This window comes from Denticeps clupeoides, chromosome 3 (genome assembly GCF_900700375.1).
Source record: "Denticeps clupeoides chromosome 3, fDenClu1.1, whole genome shotgun sequence".
NCBI classification, from domain to species: Eukaryota; Metazoa; Chordata; class Actinopteri; order Clupeiformes; family Denticipitidae; genus Denticeps; species Denticeps clupeoides.
The window spans coordinates 35,861,242-35,878,601 of record NC_041709.1 but is presented as its reverse complement, the minus strand read 5'-3'; the positions used below and the strand labels follow the sequence as shown (position 1 = coordinate 35,878,601).

The window sequence follows — 17,360 nt, the reverse complement described above, 5'->3', positions numbered from 1 at the left end:
GAAGGGGGTCTTGCAAACTAGTCACCTGGACAATAATGTACATATGAATACTTAACCATATGTACATATTGTACAGTAAAAACGATGTTGGCCCAGTCACGTAGTGGTAATATTTGAAATAAAATGCACCTTGAAAGTGCTTGGAAAGTGTTGGAATTTGAGGTTGGAAAAGGTGTAAGAATCCTGTATTTCTAATAGTTCAGAATTTTGAGTGGATAGATGGATCATAACCATATACAGATTTACGTTAATTTATGAAAGAGATTTCGACTATTTACAGGCGTAATACGAGTATTGCAGCATTTAAGGAGAAATGGACCATTCTAATAAGGATCTTGGTGGAACTCCAGCTCTGCTGCTCCACCCCTCAGCCTGAAAATAACAAGACCAGGAAGTCCAGGAACTGATCTCAGATCGGTCATCAAAAGTGAAAGTAAAGAGCTGCGCAGGACCAGGAGGACAAAACTGGACAAAGTAAGTTCATTTTTACTGTTTAAATACAGTTTACTTCACATTTATTACACACTACAGTGTACAGTCGAGTAAAGTGAATTATAATAAACTAATTAATAAATGTACAGCACGGATTATGAGTGGAAAATAATGTCCTTGTGTCGCGGGTTTTAATTTTTTTTTGTACATTTTTTAAACGTTTGATTTATACATAAATTTTGTTACGATCATATTTAAACAGAAGAGAAGAAAAGAAACCGGTCTTCTCACTTCCTGTTTCTTTCCATTGGGAGACATTTTATGGACATCAAGGTCCACAAAAGTAAGATGGACTGGGTTCTGGATCCCAGAAACTGTACTTTAATGCCTGAAACTAAAGACTATTGACAACATTCCGCTTTAACGTTGTGCTTTTTTTTTACCTCCTTCATCCTGCTACAACTTGTTTACATTTACATTTATGGCATTTGGCAGACGCCCTTATCCAGAGCGACTTACAACGTGCTTTCAAGTTACCATCGATGAAGAGATCAATTCCGGTTCACTAGGACCCCAACTATGAATACATCTATTTTATTCACTCTGTTGTAGATTCTGTACACAAAGTTCGACAACAAGAAAATTACAATTTAATCTAAATCTTCTCTAAAGAGGAAGGTCTTGAGCTGCCGTGTGAAGGTGCTCAGTGACTGAGCTGGAAGTTCATTCCACCACCGAGGGGCCAAGATGGAGAAGAGTCTAGATGAGCGTCTTCCTTTTACCTTCAGAGATGGAGGGACCAGGCGAGCAGTACTGGAGGCTCGGAGTATACGAGGTGCAGTGCGAGGTGTAATAAGGGCTGTGAGGTAGGATGGTGCTACTCCATGTTTGGCTTTGTAGGCCAGCATCAGTATTTAGAACCTGATGCGTGCAGCTACTGGGAGCCGGTGGAGGGAACGTAGCAGAGGGGCGGTGTGGGAGAACCTGGGAAGGTTGAAGATCAGTCGTGCTGCTGCATTTTGTATGAGTTGTAGAGGTTGGATGGTACATAGTGGTAGACCAGCTAGAAGGTAGTTGCAGTAGTCCAGTCGTGAGGTTGCTAAGGACTGAACCAGTAGTTGGGTGGCCTGTGTTGACAGATAAGGGCGGATTCGTCTGATATTGTAGAGAAGGAATCTACATGAGCGGGAAAGATTGCTGATGTGAGTTGAGAAGGAGAGTTGGTTGTCTAACTTGTTCTAATCTAACATCATCCCTCCATCTAGTGGTAGAACACATGAACATCACATCATTCCATCTCTTATTCCTCAAATAAAGATCATCCAACATCATACACTGTACCATCAATTCAACCCAACAAACATTTTATTTAATGATTGTTTCTTCTTTGTACTCCATACTTTACATTTCTTCCCTTCATCTCCTCACTAGTTGTCTTTGTGATTACCACCACTTACACTCAGTCTTTTTGTGTTTTCTACGTTTCTATTCATAGCCTAAGTAAGAGATAATCCCCCCCCCTTATATAAAGCCTTCAAGGTTTCCCGCAACTGAAACACTGATATATCTGGGGTTTTATTCAAGCTAACAAATGTCTATCTGTCGAGTAATGAACTTTCTAATCTCTTCGTTCAAAATTTCTTGAAAAATATATTAATTGAGATTGATGCAAAGGCATCATATTTACAGTCTGATATAGATGCGAGTAATCTATTATCCACCAAGAAAAGATCAATACATGTAAAAGTACGGTGAACTTGAGAATAAAAGGAGTATTTCCATTTAGTAGGATTAAAGAAGCACCAGACATCAAAAATACCAAATTCTTCATAAAAGATAAAATAACCTTAGCCGACCTAGAAGGAGCACAAACTGCAGAAGAAGAGCGGTCCAAGTGGGGATTAAGCCAGCAATTGAAGTCACCCCCTAATATTAGATAATGTATAGACAAATCAGGAATCAATGAAAAGAGACGTTTGAAGAAACCCTCATCATTGTAATTGGGGGCATATATATTAATTAGAGCCACAGAAGTATTATGAATTTGGCCCGTAACAATCACGAATCTCCCATTAGGGTTAGATACTACACTTGTATGTACAAAAGGGACAGATTTATGCAGTAGTATGGCTACTCCTCTTGCTTTCCCTGAGAATGAAGAGTGGTAGGTTTGATTGATCCAGCCCTTCTTAAGTCTGATATGGTCTGAGGGTTTGAGATGTGTTTCTTGTAAAAATATTACATGGGCACCTACATGATGAAGATAATGAAAAATCTTACTACGTTTTATAGGATTGTTAAGCCCCTAAAATTGAGACTAGTAAATAAAATGTTGGCCCCACCTGGCATCAGTACAGAATTAGCCCTGGTCATAAATTTAAAAAAGAGGAAAGTCATCTATAACTCTGCAATAAATTGGGAAGTGAAGTAAACTCAGTGAAAAATAAAATAAAAAAACATAATAAAGCAAAAAAGGAGAATAAATAACTGAAATAAACACACCACCCAACCTAGCAGAAGCCTCTCCCAAAACTGGAGGAGCGCCACCCACCCCATAACACACCATCTTGTTGGCACGTCTGTGGATGGTGAAAGTAACCAACTGCCCATCACTACCCTTTATGAGCCAGAAGACCCAGGTTCAAACCCCACTTACTACCAGCGTGTCCCTGAGCAAGACACTTAAACCTGAGTGTCTCCAGGTTGGGACTGTCCTTGTAACTACTGATTGTAAGCTCTGGATAAGGACGTCTGGTAGCTACTGTAAATGTAAATGTAAATGAAAAGGGCCTCAACAGACACAGGTCCCCAGCTGTGGGACCATGAAGAGATCTGGCTCCAGCAGCCACCAGGCTGATATCAGTGATGGGTCACTGCAGCCCAGGTCAGGAGGTTCCCAGAAGACCTCAGATTTGCTGCTTAAAAGACTTTTAAAGCTGAAAAGTTTACCCACAAGTTTATAATATGGTTTTTGTCACTGTCAGATTTTCTTGTGTGATTCTCTCACTTGTAATTGTGGTGAATTATAGAAGAAGATGAAGCATGAATAGATCCAGTAGAAGCTGATCATGTCATTAATTATACATGTGAACAGTGCACCAGTTTAGATTTTACTAGAGTCGTGCTGCAGACCTGTAGACCTGCTGCTGTACTGAGATGATCAGATCTTTACGTCTCTTTTCATGTTTCCAGTCTACAGAGACACAGATCACCATCTCCACCGTTCAGCTGTGTGTCCACGAAGAGCAACAACTCCATGGTTATCCCTCCTGTTTTTAGCATGGAACCAGAGAACTTTGACCCCAGGTGAGCTGAATTTATTTAGAAGTAAGATTTAAATGTAAAGTGTCTCAGGTTGAGATAAATCTGTTCTAAAATGATCTGAAGTCAGGATGTTTTGATCCAGTGAGTCCAGATCTGAGGAGTAATTTGTACTTCATTTCTAGTATAAATATGATGACTGTAGATCTGTAGCTGCTTTTCTTGTCTGACCTGGTTGATCTGGATTCCTGTCTCTGTACAGCCTGACCCAGGACCAGTCCAGGTGTGGACTGTGTGAGGAGGTACTGAGGGACCCAGTCTCTATCAGCTGTGGACACAGGTTCTGTAGACCATGTATCAGCAGTAACTGGGACCAGTCTGGAACACCAGGAGATTATGGGTGTCCCCAGTGTGGAAAGAGATGCAGAACAGAACTGGTTCCACACCCAACCACAGCCTCATGTCCTCCAGACAGTAGAGCAGAAGATGGTAAGATGTAGATTTTATGTTCTTTCAGGACCACAGGACACATTTCAGCCATACTGGTTAATGGAGATTAAAGTAATCAAATAAAATGTAGATTTCTATTGTATATTTTATACTATTTACATGAATGAAAATAAAGTTCTGTGTTTATGGAGGCCGTCTCCAGGTCTCCAAATGTAGATGAAAGCCTTAATAAATGAGGCTGTTACCAGTAATCAGAAGTGGAGAAATGCCTGAGCGGAAGCCAATCAGAAGAGAGAATGCGGGAAAGCTGAGCGCCGTTGGTGGAAAACTAAGATTCAGGTTGAATACGACGTTTTCAAAGAGTGTCTTCACCGTTATAACATCAGATTAGGCTCAGTGAGAAAAGCGTATTTCTCTAATATTGTAAACAGGGACATTTTTGCCATGGTTAGTAGGCTAGAAAATTGGGTTGGGCTCTCAGGAATGGTGCTGAGTTGGTTTAGCTCAGCGGTGGGAAAACTACGGCCTGCAGACCACTTCTGGCCCGTTGGTCTTTTTAATCCAGCTCGCTGACGTTTGGTACAGAAGTTCCCAAATTTCATTTGCTTTCATTTGCCCTTCATCCTGTAATGTCTGGTTGTCCCACCAGGTGGCACATTAGCTGCAGATAGAGCTGAAGATCTTCGCGCGAAGTAGAAGGTAGAAAAGCTGCGTGTGTGTGCACATTTGAATAATGTGGTGAGCCTTCAGTGAACTGGGAATAAGAAAGACTCGGCAGTCAATCTCGGAATCTCTATTTGTACACGATGGTAGGCGGAGTCAACAGTACAACACGCCCACTTTTTAATTTACTCTGACTGACTGATGGAGTCAGTACCTAATCATCCTCCTACACTAAACTATGTTTAACCCCCATGTAACACATCCCAACATGCAACATTCCCCTATTTCCATCCAACCCGCTGATTTCCCCGCATGTGAAGGGTGATCAGCAACACTGGATCCATTCTGGGACCCGCCTTCTTTAATCTGTATACGTTCCCTCTGGGTCACATTTTAAAGAGAATAATGTGCCGTGTAATAACTGTGTAGATGATAGACAGATATAACTAGCTGTCTAGCTCTACTAGTGACTTTGGTTCTATAGATTCATGATGTTTGTAGTTTAATAAAGGGAGGTATTTTTGGCATGCAGAAAACCACCCGGAACAACCTGTCAGGAACAGACATCATGTGCCTCAGCGAGCGTCATCCTCTTCTTTACACCTCGGCATGGCAGCCGTTTCTTGCACTTACTTTTACATTTGTGCCATTTGGACGCCCTTATCCAGAACGTTCTTCCATGTCACCATGGATGAAGTGGTCAGTTCTGGTTCACTAGGACCCCCAACTATGAATACAATCTTTTTATTCACTCTGTTCTAGTTTCTATACAGAAGTCAGACGAGAAGAAGGTTACAAGTTCATCTAAATCTTCTCTAAAGAGGAAGGTCTTGAGCTGCCGTGTGAAGGTGCTCAGTGACTGAGCTGGAAGTTCATTCCACCACCGAGGGGCCAAGACGGAGAAGAGTCTAGATGAGCGTCTTCCTTTTACCTTCAGAGATGGAGGGACCAGGCGAGCAGTACTGGAGGCTCGGAGTATACGAGGTGCAGTGCGAGGTGTAATAAGGGCTGTGAGGTAGGATGGTGCTACTCCATGTTTGGCTTTGTAGGCCAGCATCAGTATTTTGAACCTGATGCGTGCAGCTACTGGGAGCCAGTGGAGGAACGTAGCAGAGGGGCGGTGTGGAGAACTTGGGAAGGTTGAAGATCAGTCGTGCTGCTTCAGCGCTGCAACAAATAATTGCCCGCCCTCCGCCACCAGCGAGACCGTGACAGAACGGACGAGGTGCCGGCAGGGACAAGACCCAGCACTGAACATCCCTCATGTTTAACAGACCCAGCGGAACCACCGCTATAGTAGAGGCCATGAGTCCCAGCAGGCACAGGGAGGCGGTGCCTTTAAGCAGTGGTGGCCTAGCGGTTAAGGAAGCGGCCCCATTATCAGAAGGTTGCCGGTTCGAATCCCGAGGTACCACTGAGGTGCCACTGAGCAAAGCACCGTCCCCACACACTGCTCCCCGGGCGCCTGTCATGGTCAGGATAGATTCCTGTGAAATTACACATCCTGCAGGTCCACTGTAGTGAACCAGTCGCAGGGGACGGACCGAGCAAAAAAGGCCCTTGTGAGTGAGCCTTCTGAATCTGAACCGTCTGAGGTCCAGAATAGGATGGAGCGAGAATAAAAACACGCAGTGCTTTGCATGAAGGGGGAGCCGGGCAGTGCTTTTTATGACTGCTTTGTCCCCTGTCTGAAGCTGGTGGCCAGGTTTTGAGTTTGGGTCTCAGCTACCCTCCCCGTGACCTGAAGTCACACTTGAATCCCCGGTTTTGAGGACGGGGTGGCCTCATGTTTAACATGGAGGGGCGGGGTGGAGCCAGCGACGCCTGAGAGTGCTTTTATTTGTCACATACACAGTCATACACAATATTATATGCAGTGAAATGCTTTTGCGACAATAGACTATAGACCTTAATATTGCAAATATTGCAAGTATTCAAGTGGAACTAATGTGCAAATATTGCAAACATATAACATAAAATGTGTAACATATAGAGAGTGAGAGAGATAAAGTGATATATAGAAGCGATATAGATATGATATGAGAGTGATATATAGAGTGATATTAAGAACTGAAACAAGACCTGTACTAAAAGACGTCATGTAGCTTTATTTTAACTATTTAAACTCTTTCTCTGAACCTGCAGCTGTCCTGCACCATGTTCTCCTGGGTCATAAAGCCAGTCTGAAGAAGAAGGTGGAGTGCATATGTGAGGGCATCGTGAAGCCAGGAGCCCAGACCCTCCTGAACAGGATCTACACAGAGCTCTACCTCACAGAGGGAGAGAGTGAAGGGGTGAACAGTGAACATGAGGTTTGGCAGATAGAGACGATGTCCAGGACCCCAACAGCAGAAGACACGGCCATCAACTGCAACAACATCTTCAAAGCTTTACCTGGGAGAGAGAGACCCATCAGAAGTGTGCTGACCAAGGGCATCGCTGGCATGGGAAAAACCGTCTCTGTGCAGAAGTTCCTTCTTGACTGGACAGAGGGAAATGCCAACCAGGACGTAGATTTCATGTTTGTTCTTCCGTTCCGAGAGCTGAATTTACTTCTAGACTCCCAGTACAGTCTTGATCATCTTCTGCTGGACTTCCACCCTGAGCTGAAAGGCGTGGAGAAAAGGGAGTACGTTTCCTGGAAGGTGGTGTTCATCTTTGATGGCTTGGATGAAAGTCGACTTCCTCTGAATTTCCAGAAGAATGAGAAGTTGAGCCTCGTCACACAGACAGCATCACTGGACTCTCTGCTAACAAACCTGATTGAGGGGAATCTCCTCCCCTCTGCTCTCATATGGATCACCTCACGCCCAGCAGCAGCCCATCAGATCCCTGCTCAGTATGTCAGCCAGATAACAGAAGTACGAGGCTTTAATGACCCTCAGAAGGAGGAGTACTTCAGGAAGAGGATCAGTGATGAGACTCAAGCCGACAGAATCATCTCCCACATCAAGACATCAAGGAGCCTCTACATCATGTGTCACATCCCCGTCTTCTGCTGGATCTCAGCCACTGTTCTTCAGGATCTTTTGCTCCAGGACGAGAGTCAAGAAATCCCCAGAACGCTGACTGAGATGTTCATCCACTTCCTGATCATCCAGACCAACATGAAGAACCAGAAGTATGATGAGAGGAGTGAGATGGACAGAAGGAGACTCCTGGAGTCACATAAAGATGTGATCATCAAATTATCTGCACTGGCATATGAACACCTGCAGAAGGGCAACCTCCTGTTCTATGAGGAGGACCTGAAAGAGTGCGGCATTGATCTGGATGAAGCTTCTGTCTACTCTGGCATGTGCACTGAGATCTTTAAGGAAGAGGCTTTGTTTTCTCAGAAGAAGGTCTACTGCTTTGTGCATCTGAGCATCCAAGAGTTTCTCGCTGCCTTCTTTATCTTTTACTCATTTATGATGAAGAACATGAAGGTACTGAAACTGTTCCTCAGAAGAAAGGGCAGATCAGAACCTGCAGCTTTATCTCTGACTGACCTGCTGAAGGCTGCAGTGAATGAAGCCCTGCAGAGTAGAAATGGACACTTAGACCTTTTTGTCCGCTTCCTCCATGGCATCTCACTGGAGTCCAACCAGAAACTCCTGCAAGGCCTGCTGAGCCACACCGAGAGCAGCTCAGAGAGCATCAAGAGAACCATCCAAAATCTTAAAGTGATGCAGACGAAGAACATCTCACCTGATAGATGCATCAACTTGATCCACTGCCTGATAGAAATGAAGGACAGCTCAGTTCAGGATTACATCCAGGCTTTCCTGAAGAAAGATCAGGGTGAGAGACAGAAGGAACATCTCTCTCCTGTACACTGCTCAGCTCTGGCCTACATGCTGCAGATATCAGGACAGGTGCTGGATGTGTTGGACCTGAAGAGCTACAGAACATCAGATGAGGGTCGGAGGAGGCTGATCCCAGCTGTGAGGTGCTGCAGAAAGGCTGTGTGAGTGAGAATCAGCTGAATATCCTGGATGTTTCATATTCAGGAACATCATTTATAGATTATATCAATATTCATTATTAATTGATTATTGGCTGGTTGATTAATAAGAAGCTTCTTTAAAATGAAACCTTCTGTTTGCTTTTCAGACTCTCTGGCTGTAAACTCACAGATTCGTCCTGTGAAGTTGTAGCTTCAGTCCTCCAGTCAGTAAACTCCACCCTGATAGATCTGGACCTGAGTAACAGTGACCTGCAGGAGTCAGGAGTGAAGTTGATCTTATCTGGACTGAAGAGTCCTCACTGTAAACTGGAGACACTGAGGTAAATTTCACTGCAGTTACTTCATGCTGATGAAGATCTGAATAATAATCTGAACATTTTATTTTCTAGTTCTGACTTCAGGTCTTTCTTTACAGGATGAGGTTCTGCTTTCTCACAGTCCAACACTGTGAAGTTCTGGCCTCAGTTCTGAGCTCAGGCTCCTCCCACCTGAGACACCTGGACCTGAGTGAGAGCGACCTGCAGGATTCAGGAGTGGAGACACTTTCTACTGGAGTGGGGAGTCCACACTGTAAACTGGAGATATTGGGGTCAGTTATGGGACAGTCAGTCATATGGACCAGTAAACTCTCACCAGAGCAGACTGTGTCATGTTAGGACGTGTTGCACCTTCTGGACCTTCTTGATAATCTTTCTACCCTCATTTACAAGTAAAACTTTGCTTTAGTGAATCTTTACTGGAGAAGTGGAGTAACTCAGCTCTGTTCCTCCCTTCACCACAAACAACACTAGACACAAACATGCAAATATAAGACTTCTTTACATGAACAATGCATGATTGTGTGAGTTTATTATCCTCCAGCTTGTCAGGCTGCTGCATCTCTGAACGTGGCTGTGGGTTTCTGTCTTCTGCTCTGAGTTCAAACCCCTCCTACCTGAGAGAGCTGGATCTGAGCTACAACCATCCAGGAGAAGCAGGAGTGAAGCTGCTTACAGCCAGACTGCAGGATCCACACTGCAAGCTGGAGAAGCTCAAGTAAGAGTGTGTGTGTGTGTGTGTGTGTGTGTTTGTGTGTGTGTGTGAATGTGTGTGTATGTATGTGTGTGTGTGTGTGTGAGTGTGTGTGTGTGTGTGTTAGTTCATTATCAAGTGGGTGAATCGTGTGGCGTGTGGCATATAACAACGTTCTATCATTTAAACAATAGTATGATGCGACGCCACATATGTTGTCTTGTACTGTGCACTGAGACAGAAAGTCTCATGTCTTTGGACAATGATCCTGTAATAAACCAAGTCGCAGAGACCAGTGCGCTGCTCAGGCGGTTATTCATGTTTTAGGGGCGAGGACGATGGAAAGTTATGAGAAAGTTATGTTATACTGTCAATAACAAACCTGCAAAGAACAGAGCAATTTTTTACAATTCTAACACTAATTTTCTTGCTACTTGATACGTTCTGATATTGTAAAGAGGTTGGTGGAGATTTGCCCTTTAACTCATCTTCTCATATTTGTGAATTCTGAGTTGTGATGGAACTGTTTCCTAGCAGAGGTGCACTTTTTATTAATTACATTTTTATTTCCTATTTTTATTTATTAAGTTGGATATCTGTGAATACTTATTTGAACAGAATAAATATTCTGATATTGTTGAATAGAATTATGTTGGAGATGTATCTCACGTTGAAATAGTTACATGGTGAAGTGACCCTTACTTGCACTGAACATGAAATATTTTATAAAAAAACACTGAATTACACGGTTTTACAAAACAGGGCGCTATTGTAGACGTAACATATATAGTTATAATTACATGATTTTATTAATAACAGGTCGTGATGTAAAGTGGGCCGGTCTGAGACATTTAATTCCAGGGCTGAAAATGAGTCCAATTCCGTCCCTGACCAAGACCAAGACCAAGGCTGGTGGAGATAACAGACTAGGGTTAGAATCCACATCACATTACTCACATCAACATTAGAGAAGAAAGGCGCTGCTGTAAAGTATCTTTACTCGTTCAATCAAATTCATCTTTTTAATGATATTGTCCATGTGTCTCTTGTTTAAAATGTCCCAGATTTGTCATAGTTACAAGGCCTGATGGAAAATAATATTCTCAGCAATCATCTCCTGAACCATTTTATCAGACCTTGTCTGAAAGAGATGGGATGTACCAGGAACATGTTCATATTAAGTCTCTTATTCCAGGTACAGAGGTCTCCAGTAAGATATGAATATGGATATGTAATCATCCCTTTTCTTCTAACAAATTAGTCAAATTAACATTAGTAAGACGGTGCTGGTTCACTGATCTACAGTTAGTTACTTAATAAAGGGTAGAGTACAGAGACCCTAAATACCATGAACTGCGCTGTTAATTAAAATAATTTATTCTAAATTCATTTTAATCTGTAAAATCTCAAGATGCACTTCAAGATGGAGTCAGAGAGGACTCAGCTAATCAAGTTTAATTTTCATTTTGGAATGTAATACAGTGAAATTATTGCTGCTCTTGCACATAGACACGGGATTCTAATCAGCCGGACTCATCTTCTGACGGAAGGACGACACAGACTTCATCCAGGACCAGTTACAAGGTCCGGGGAAAATGCCTGGTTATAGATGGATGTTCACAAAGTGCAGAGAAAATGGCCTTCAAGCAAGAAAAGACCAAGTTAGAATCATATTAGCCGAGTTTCTGGGGGATCAGCATACAATCTACAGTCATTATTAGCAGCTCTACACTCACTACAGTCACATCCTGCAGGAGCTGAACAGCTGCTGATGGGGTTCTTCAGCTCTGCTAGAATGGATCTGACTGGTTCTGCTGCATGTCTGAGTTTATTTAGTAAGTGTTGACCATGATGATGAATGCTGGTTGAAGTCTGGTCTTCAGAAATGTAAGTTCTTCTGTCTTCTGGTAAAGTCACAGTGGATTTTGAAGATGTGTTTGTGTCAGAACTACTTTTCTGGTTCTGATGATTGAAATGTTCTTCAGCTCAGCAGCATGAGAGGTGATGTGTGTGTCTCTGTAGCTGGTAGTTGTAAGAAGTGTGATTGGTTGAGAGGTGACGCTGCTGGACTGGAGATACTGGAGAAAAGTCACATGTTCATGACCAGAACCAACATGAAGACATGATCTGAACTCTTCAGCTGGAGACGCTCCTGATTCTCCTCAATCGTCCTGATCTTTATTACAGCAGATAAAAATATACAGACGTTACCCACCTTAGTCCACAGCACAGACTGGATCCAGCGTTCCCATCATGGGAAATGAATAAAAGCTCCTGATCACCATCACCCACCTACTGACTTCTCCTGATGAAGGTTTACTGACTCTGTAGTTAAGAAGTGAAGGAGCAGCAGCATCACTGCAGCATGGAGGTCAAAGGTCACAGGTCAAAAATCCAGATGGTCCAGTAGCAGACAGATGAAGATTCTCCTCCTCCTCCTCCAACCTACTGGTTGTGTAAATGATGAGGTCACTCCAGAGTGAAAGTGTCAAGATATCAACTAGAAACAGGAAACACACACACACACACACACAGCTTGTTCTGATGTTAATGTTCTGTTCTTATCTGCAGATGCCTGTAAGTTCACACTGGACCCCAACACAGCAAACAGAGAACTTCTCCTGTCTGAGGGGAACAGGAAGGTGACGAGTCTGAAAGAGAAGCAGCCGTATCCTGATCATCCAGAGAGATTTGATGTCTGGCTGCAGGTTCTGTGTAGAGAGGGCGTGTCTGGACGCTGTTACTGGGAGGTGGAGAGGAGTGGAGACCGTGTTAATATAGGAGTGACGTATAAAGGAATCAGCAGGACAGGACTCAGGAGTGCCTGTCGTCTTGGAGACAATAACAAGTCCTGGATTCTGATCTGCTATAAAAACAGTTACTCTGTCAGACACAATAGTATCAGCACTAAAATACCTGCCACGCCCTCCAGCTCCAACAGAGTAGGTGTGTATCTGGACTGGTCGGCCGGGTATCTGACCTTCTACAGCATCTCCTCTGATAAACTGACCCACCTGCACACGTTCCACTCCACATTCACTGAACCCCTCTACCCAGGGTTTGGGGTTTTAAGATATAGCTCCTCAGTGACCCTGTGTGAGATATAATAACGTCCTGTACCTGCAGGATCATCTTCAGCAGTCACACTGATCACCACCTCCAACACACACACACTGTTACCTTGAAAACAGCTGTAACAGAGAGGAACCTGGTCAATGTTCTACTGTGTTTCTGATTCTCTTGATGTTTCCTTCATGTTCACTGGAGTCTCCTGCAGCAGACATGAGAAATAAACCTTCACTAGACTCAGGAATGTAACATGTAACCATTGGTAGATAAATGAGGGTAGAAGGAGATGCCTTGTACATGTTGGAATATCTCGGGAGTTAAAATTCTTTAACCGCCTGGTGGCACAATGTAGGCTCGTCAAGATACTGAAATTTCAGACTCAATATCGATACTAAACAGAGATGGAAAATAATAAATTACATTTAATCACGTTACTGTAATTGAGTTGTTTTTGGAGTAATTAATTTTTTATTCAAGTACATTTTCACCCAAGTACAGGCTGGGCCATTTATATGGATCCACCTTAATAAAATGGGAATGGTTGGTGATATTAACGTCCTGTTTGTGGCACATTAGTATATGTGAGGGGGCAAACTTTTCAAGACGGGTGGTGACCATAGTGGAAGTCGGTCATCTTGGATCCAACTTTTGTTTTTTTCAATAGGAAGAGGGTCATGTGACACATCAAATTTATTGGTAATTTCACAAGAAAAACAATGGTGTGCAAAACAATTGGTTTTAACATAACTTTATTCTTTCATGAGTTCTGACCACTTATAAAATGTGTTCAATGTCACCAACCATTCCCATTTTATTAAGGTGTCTCCATTTAAATGGGCCACCCTGTATTTTTCTTGGCTACATTGGAAACCCCCTCATTGCTGATTAAAATTAAATGCAGGAAAAATCCAACCACCAATGAAAAGGTATCGTGGAATTCTTCACGTTATTCTGCTACTTGTGATGAAAACTATGATGCTCCGAGTATTTGTTTTAACAAATTCACAAGTAGTTCGACAAAAATGACAACTTGACTGCTGTTACAGAAATTAGCATCAGTTTTTGCAGCCTGAACTTTTACAGCCTTCAGCTTGAAAGCATGTGGTAGTAAGTAGAATATCCTGTACAGTGCACCCAGAAACTATTCATAGTGCATCAGTTTTTACACATTTTGTTATGTTACAGCCTTATTCCAAAATTGATTAAATGCATTTTTTCGTCACAATTCTACAGAAACTGAGGAATTGCATGTATATTAGTTTTCTCAAATTTTGCTCAATACTTTGTTGATTCACCTTTGGCACAATTACAGCCTCAAGTCTTTTTGAATATGATGCCACAAGCTTGGTACACGTATCCTTGACCAGTTTCACTTATTCATCTTTGCAGCACCTCTCAAGCTCCATCATGTTGGATGGGAAGCTTTGGTCCACAGACATTTTAAGACCTCACCAGATTCAAATCTGTGCTCTGGCTGGGCTACTCAAGGACATTCACAGAGTTGTCCTGAAGCCACTCCTTTGGTATGTTGGCTGTGTGCTTTGGGTTGTTGTCCTGCTGAAAGATGGTCCATCGCCCCAGTCTGAGTTGAAGAGCGCTCTGGAGCAGGATGTCTTTCCAAATCAGGTCCAATCAGCTGTTTTAGCCACAAGTGCACTCCAATACTGTAGTATTCTGTGGGATAGGACGCATTATTTTTTTTTTTTTTCAGTAAAGACGACTGATATATTTATGTTCTGTTATAGAAAGAATAAAAAGCGCAGAATGTTGAAATTGTTGAACTTTTTCACATTTCTGGATACTTTATCTTCTCTTTTTTTTATTGTAATGTTTGAGTTGGACCATACAACTACAACATGTTTTATATGGGTGTTCTAAACATAGTTTGTACATAATTCTAACTAAAACTTGAATAAAAACCACTAGTGTTTAATTGGATTCAAGTACTTGAAGTAAACAAGACATTTTTTTTATATGAGTAGAATTGAGTAGAAGTAAAGATAATTTTGTTTAATTCCTTTTTTTCAGTGCTTTTCCCACCTTTGATAATAAAGATGGTGCTTGACACCGGGGGGACTTGACTCAGTGGCACCTGAGTGTCACCTTCGAACCACCAACCTGCTGATTGCGGGTCTGTTTCTTTACCCGCTGGGCCACCCGGGTTTTATACCTGCAGCTGCTGTCATGTAAACGGGCGCAACTTCAGCAGAGTTCGCCCGGGATTCGTGCCCTGTGGTGTTGGTCCCTTTATTCTTGTCCCATTCGTGTCTCTCCGGCCCGTCTTCCACTGCAGCTCCTCTGTTAGGCTGTTATTTATTTTAAATGTCATTTAAACAGAATCGGCATGAAAAAGACACTCAAGTACAGTTTAAATAGTTTAAAACCTATTTCTAAAAAGCTACTCAGTAATTACAATGACGCGAGTAAATCTAACTTGTTACGTTCCAGGTTTTTCATGCTCTGTTCCATGCTCCACCACCAGATGGCGTCACTGCCATCATATTTATATGTTAATGATGAATCCGAACACGCCCACTTACACCGACCGCCCTTATTCACATACAGTTACAGGCATCAAAAATACAGATTCAGCAGATTCCATTTACAGCATTTATACAGAGCGACTTACAATCAGTAGTGACAGGGACAGTCCCCCCCTGGAGACACCCAGGGACACCATGGTAGTAAGTGGGGTTTGAACCCGGGTCTTCTAATTTTGACGTAAATTGTACAATGACCGTAAGGATATTGTAATTCTAACAGCGACCCCGGTCTGGGAAACGGAGGACACTTTTACCGCTCTGCCATGTCCAATGTCCCATCCCCTACAGAGGCATCGTTACCCCGGGTAACGGTGTGGTATCTGCTGAGTCAGGACCGTGGAGAAATACGGCAGAATCCATCAGCTCAGTTTCAGTTTTGGTGACATTTTTGGGGCAACGGTGGCCTAGCGGGCGAGTAAGTGGAGTCGTAACCGGAAGGTTGTGGGTTCGAATCCGCCGAGGTGCCACCCCAAGGGCGATGGTTAAATACAGAGGACGCGTGTCACTCCACGTTCCCCTCAGATCCTCCCCCTCGTCACTCCATCACCTGCTCCACCAGGAAGGCCCACCTTCAAACACCAGATAAAAGCCTCCTTCCTAGGAAATACTTGAAATAAAAAGGCCTTTTGCGTATATATATATATATTTATATTTATTAAACGTTATGTACAGATCATGATGCGAGTTGCTCGTGTGGAAATCACCATCATCATCACCATCATCATCATCGAGTGGAAAGGCGTGGGCCCTGTTTTCATGCCTCCCTGGAAAGTGCTCCTTTTATGTCTGTTTTGGGAAGTACGAAAGCGGCGCGTCGTGGGGGAAAATCCCGCGCCGCCCTCCCACGATCGCAGAACCCACGTGGCCGGTAAGGTGGGCGGGGATTCCCGGCAGCCGTGACGTCACGGGCCCAAACTTGCCCTTATATGGACAACCCCGCCGGGCAACTTTTTTTTTGTTTTTTTCTTCTTCTTTTCTTCTCCTTTTCTTCTACCTGACGCCGACGTCAGCAGGACTTGACGTGCAGCTGGCAGCCGCTGCCCACATGGCGCAGCACCTTCTGCTGCAGCTGCGCCACCTGCTCCCGCAGCCGCGCCGCCGCGCCGCTCAGGCCCGCGTTGTCCGTCTTCAGCGCCTTCACCTTGTCCTCCAGACGCGAGATGCGCTCCAGCTTGCGCTTGCGGCACTTGGTGGCCGCCAGGCGGTTGCGCAGGCGCTTGCGCTCCGCCTTCATGCGCTCCTGGTTCTCCATGTCCACGGGGGACGCGGGCGGGGAGCCGTCGCTGCTCTGGAGGTCGGGCACCGTCTGCGGCTCCTCCTTGAGCGGCGGGAAGGGCTGCTGGTAGTGCGGGTGCGGCAGGTAGCTGATGGTGGCGCTGGGGTAGCCGGTAGTGTTGGGCGCGCAGGGGCCGAGCGTGGTGTAGACCGGGCCGTCGGCTCCGGCGCCGGGTCCGAGGGACACGTTGGGCGGCGGCACCTGGTTCATCTTGTGCAGCTCGTCCAGCGCCTTGACGAAGCCGTCCGCGAAGCCCTCCTGCTCCTCCGTGATGGGCCGCCCGTAGGGCAGGAAGTGTCCCGGCGCGGGTGACGTGAGGACCCCGCCGCCGCCCTGGATGATCAGCCGCTCCAGCTCCGGCGAGGCGAGCTTCAGCGACGCGCCCTCCGGGTAGAAGTCCGGCTCGGCGCCGCGCAGCTGGCTCTTGTAGGTCCGGTAGGGCTCGGCGAAGCCCACGCTCATGTTCTGCTTCAGGAGCTTGAGGTCTGAGTGGCCATAAGCAGAGAGAAACGAGTCGTCATGATAAAACGGCTGCTCCATGCTGGCGGACGTACGGGCGCGTCCAGCGTTACGCGGTAAAAGAGGGGAACGCTACTGTACCGCGCCGACGGTCCGCTGCGCTCCTCCGCACTCCGGCCGACCTCGGCGTAACGCTGTGGCCCGCCGCGCCGGGGACGCGCCGCTTTATACCCGGCCGCCTCGCCCC

General features: G+C 44.6%; 2 protein-coding genes across 10 annotated transcripts in view; one reads left to right on the top strand and one right to left on the bottom strand.

The window, feature by feature from the left end:
* Positions 1-415: 415 nt before the first annotated feature.
* LOC114785606 (NACHT, LRR and PYD domains-containing protein 12-like) overlaps positions 416-17,360 on the top strand; it is a 438,381-nt gene continuing 421,436 nt past the window's right edge. For 4 of the 9 annotated variants that reach the window (XR_003749083.1, XM_028972003.1, XM_028972010.1 and 1 more), the window contains exons 1-2: positions 1,543-3,316; positions 3,625-3,738. Coding sequence is in view for 8 of the 9 variants with exons in the window: in XM_028972003.1 (XP_028827836.1) it covers positions 3,255-3,316; positions 3,625-3,738 (176 nt within the window). In the remaining variant the exon portion in view is untranslated. Of the gene's footprint in view, positions 475-694; positions 776-1,221; positions 1,299-1,542; positions 3,317-3,624; positions 3,739-3,955; positions 4,183-6,951; positions 8,756-8,901; positions 9,076-9,170; positions 9,345-9,616; positions 9,791-11,606; positions 11,654-12,337; positions 13,270-17,360 lie in introns of those variants that run through there. The other 5 variants (XM_028972011.1, XM_028972006.1, XM_028972007.1 and 2 more) reach the window with 5 other exon arrangements.
* Positions 15,198-17,329, bottom strand: junba (JunB proto-oncogene, AP-1 transcription factor subunit a). The gene has a single exon (XM_028972471.1). The coding sequence runs from the start codon at positions 17,192-17,194 to the stop codon at positions 16,385-16,387; it is 810 nt and encodes a 269-aa protein (XP_028828304.1). The 5' UTR covers positions 17,195-17,329; the 3' UTR covers positions 15,198-16,384.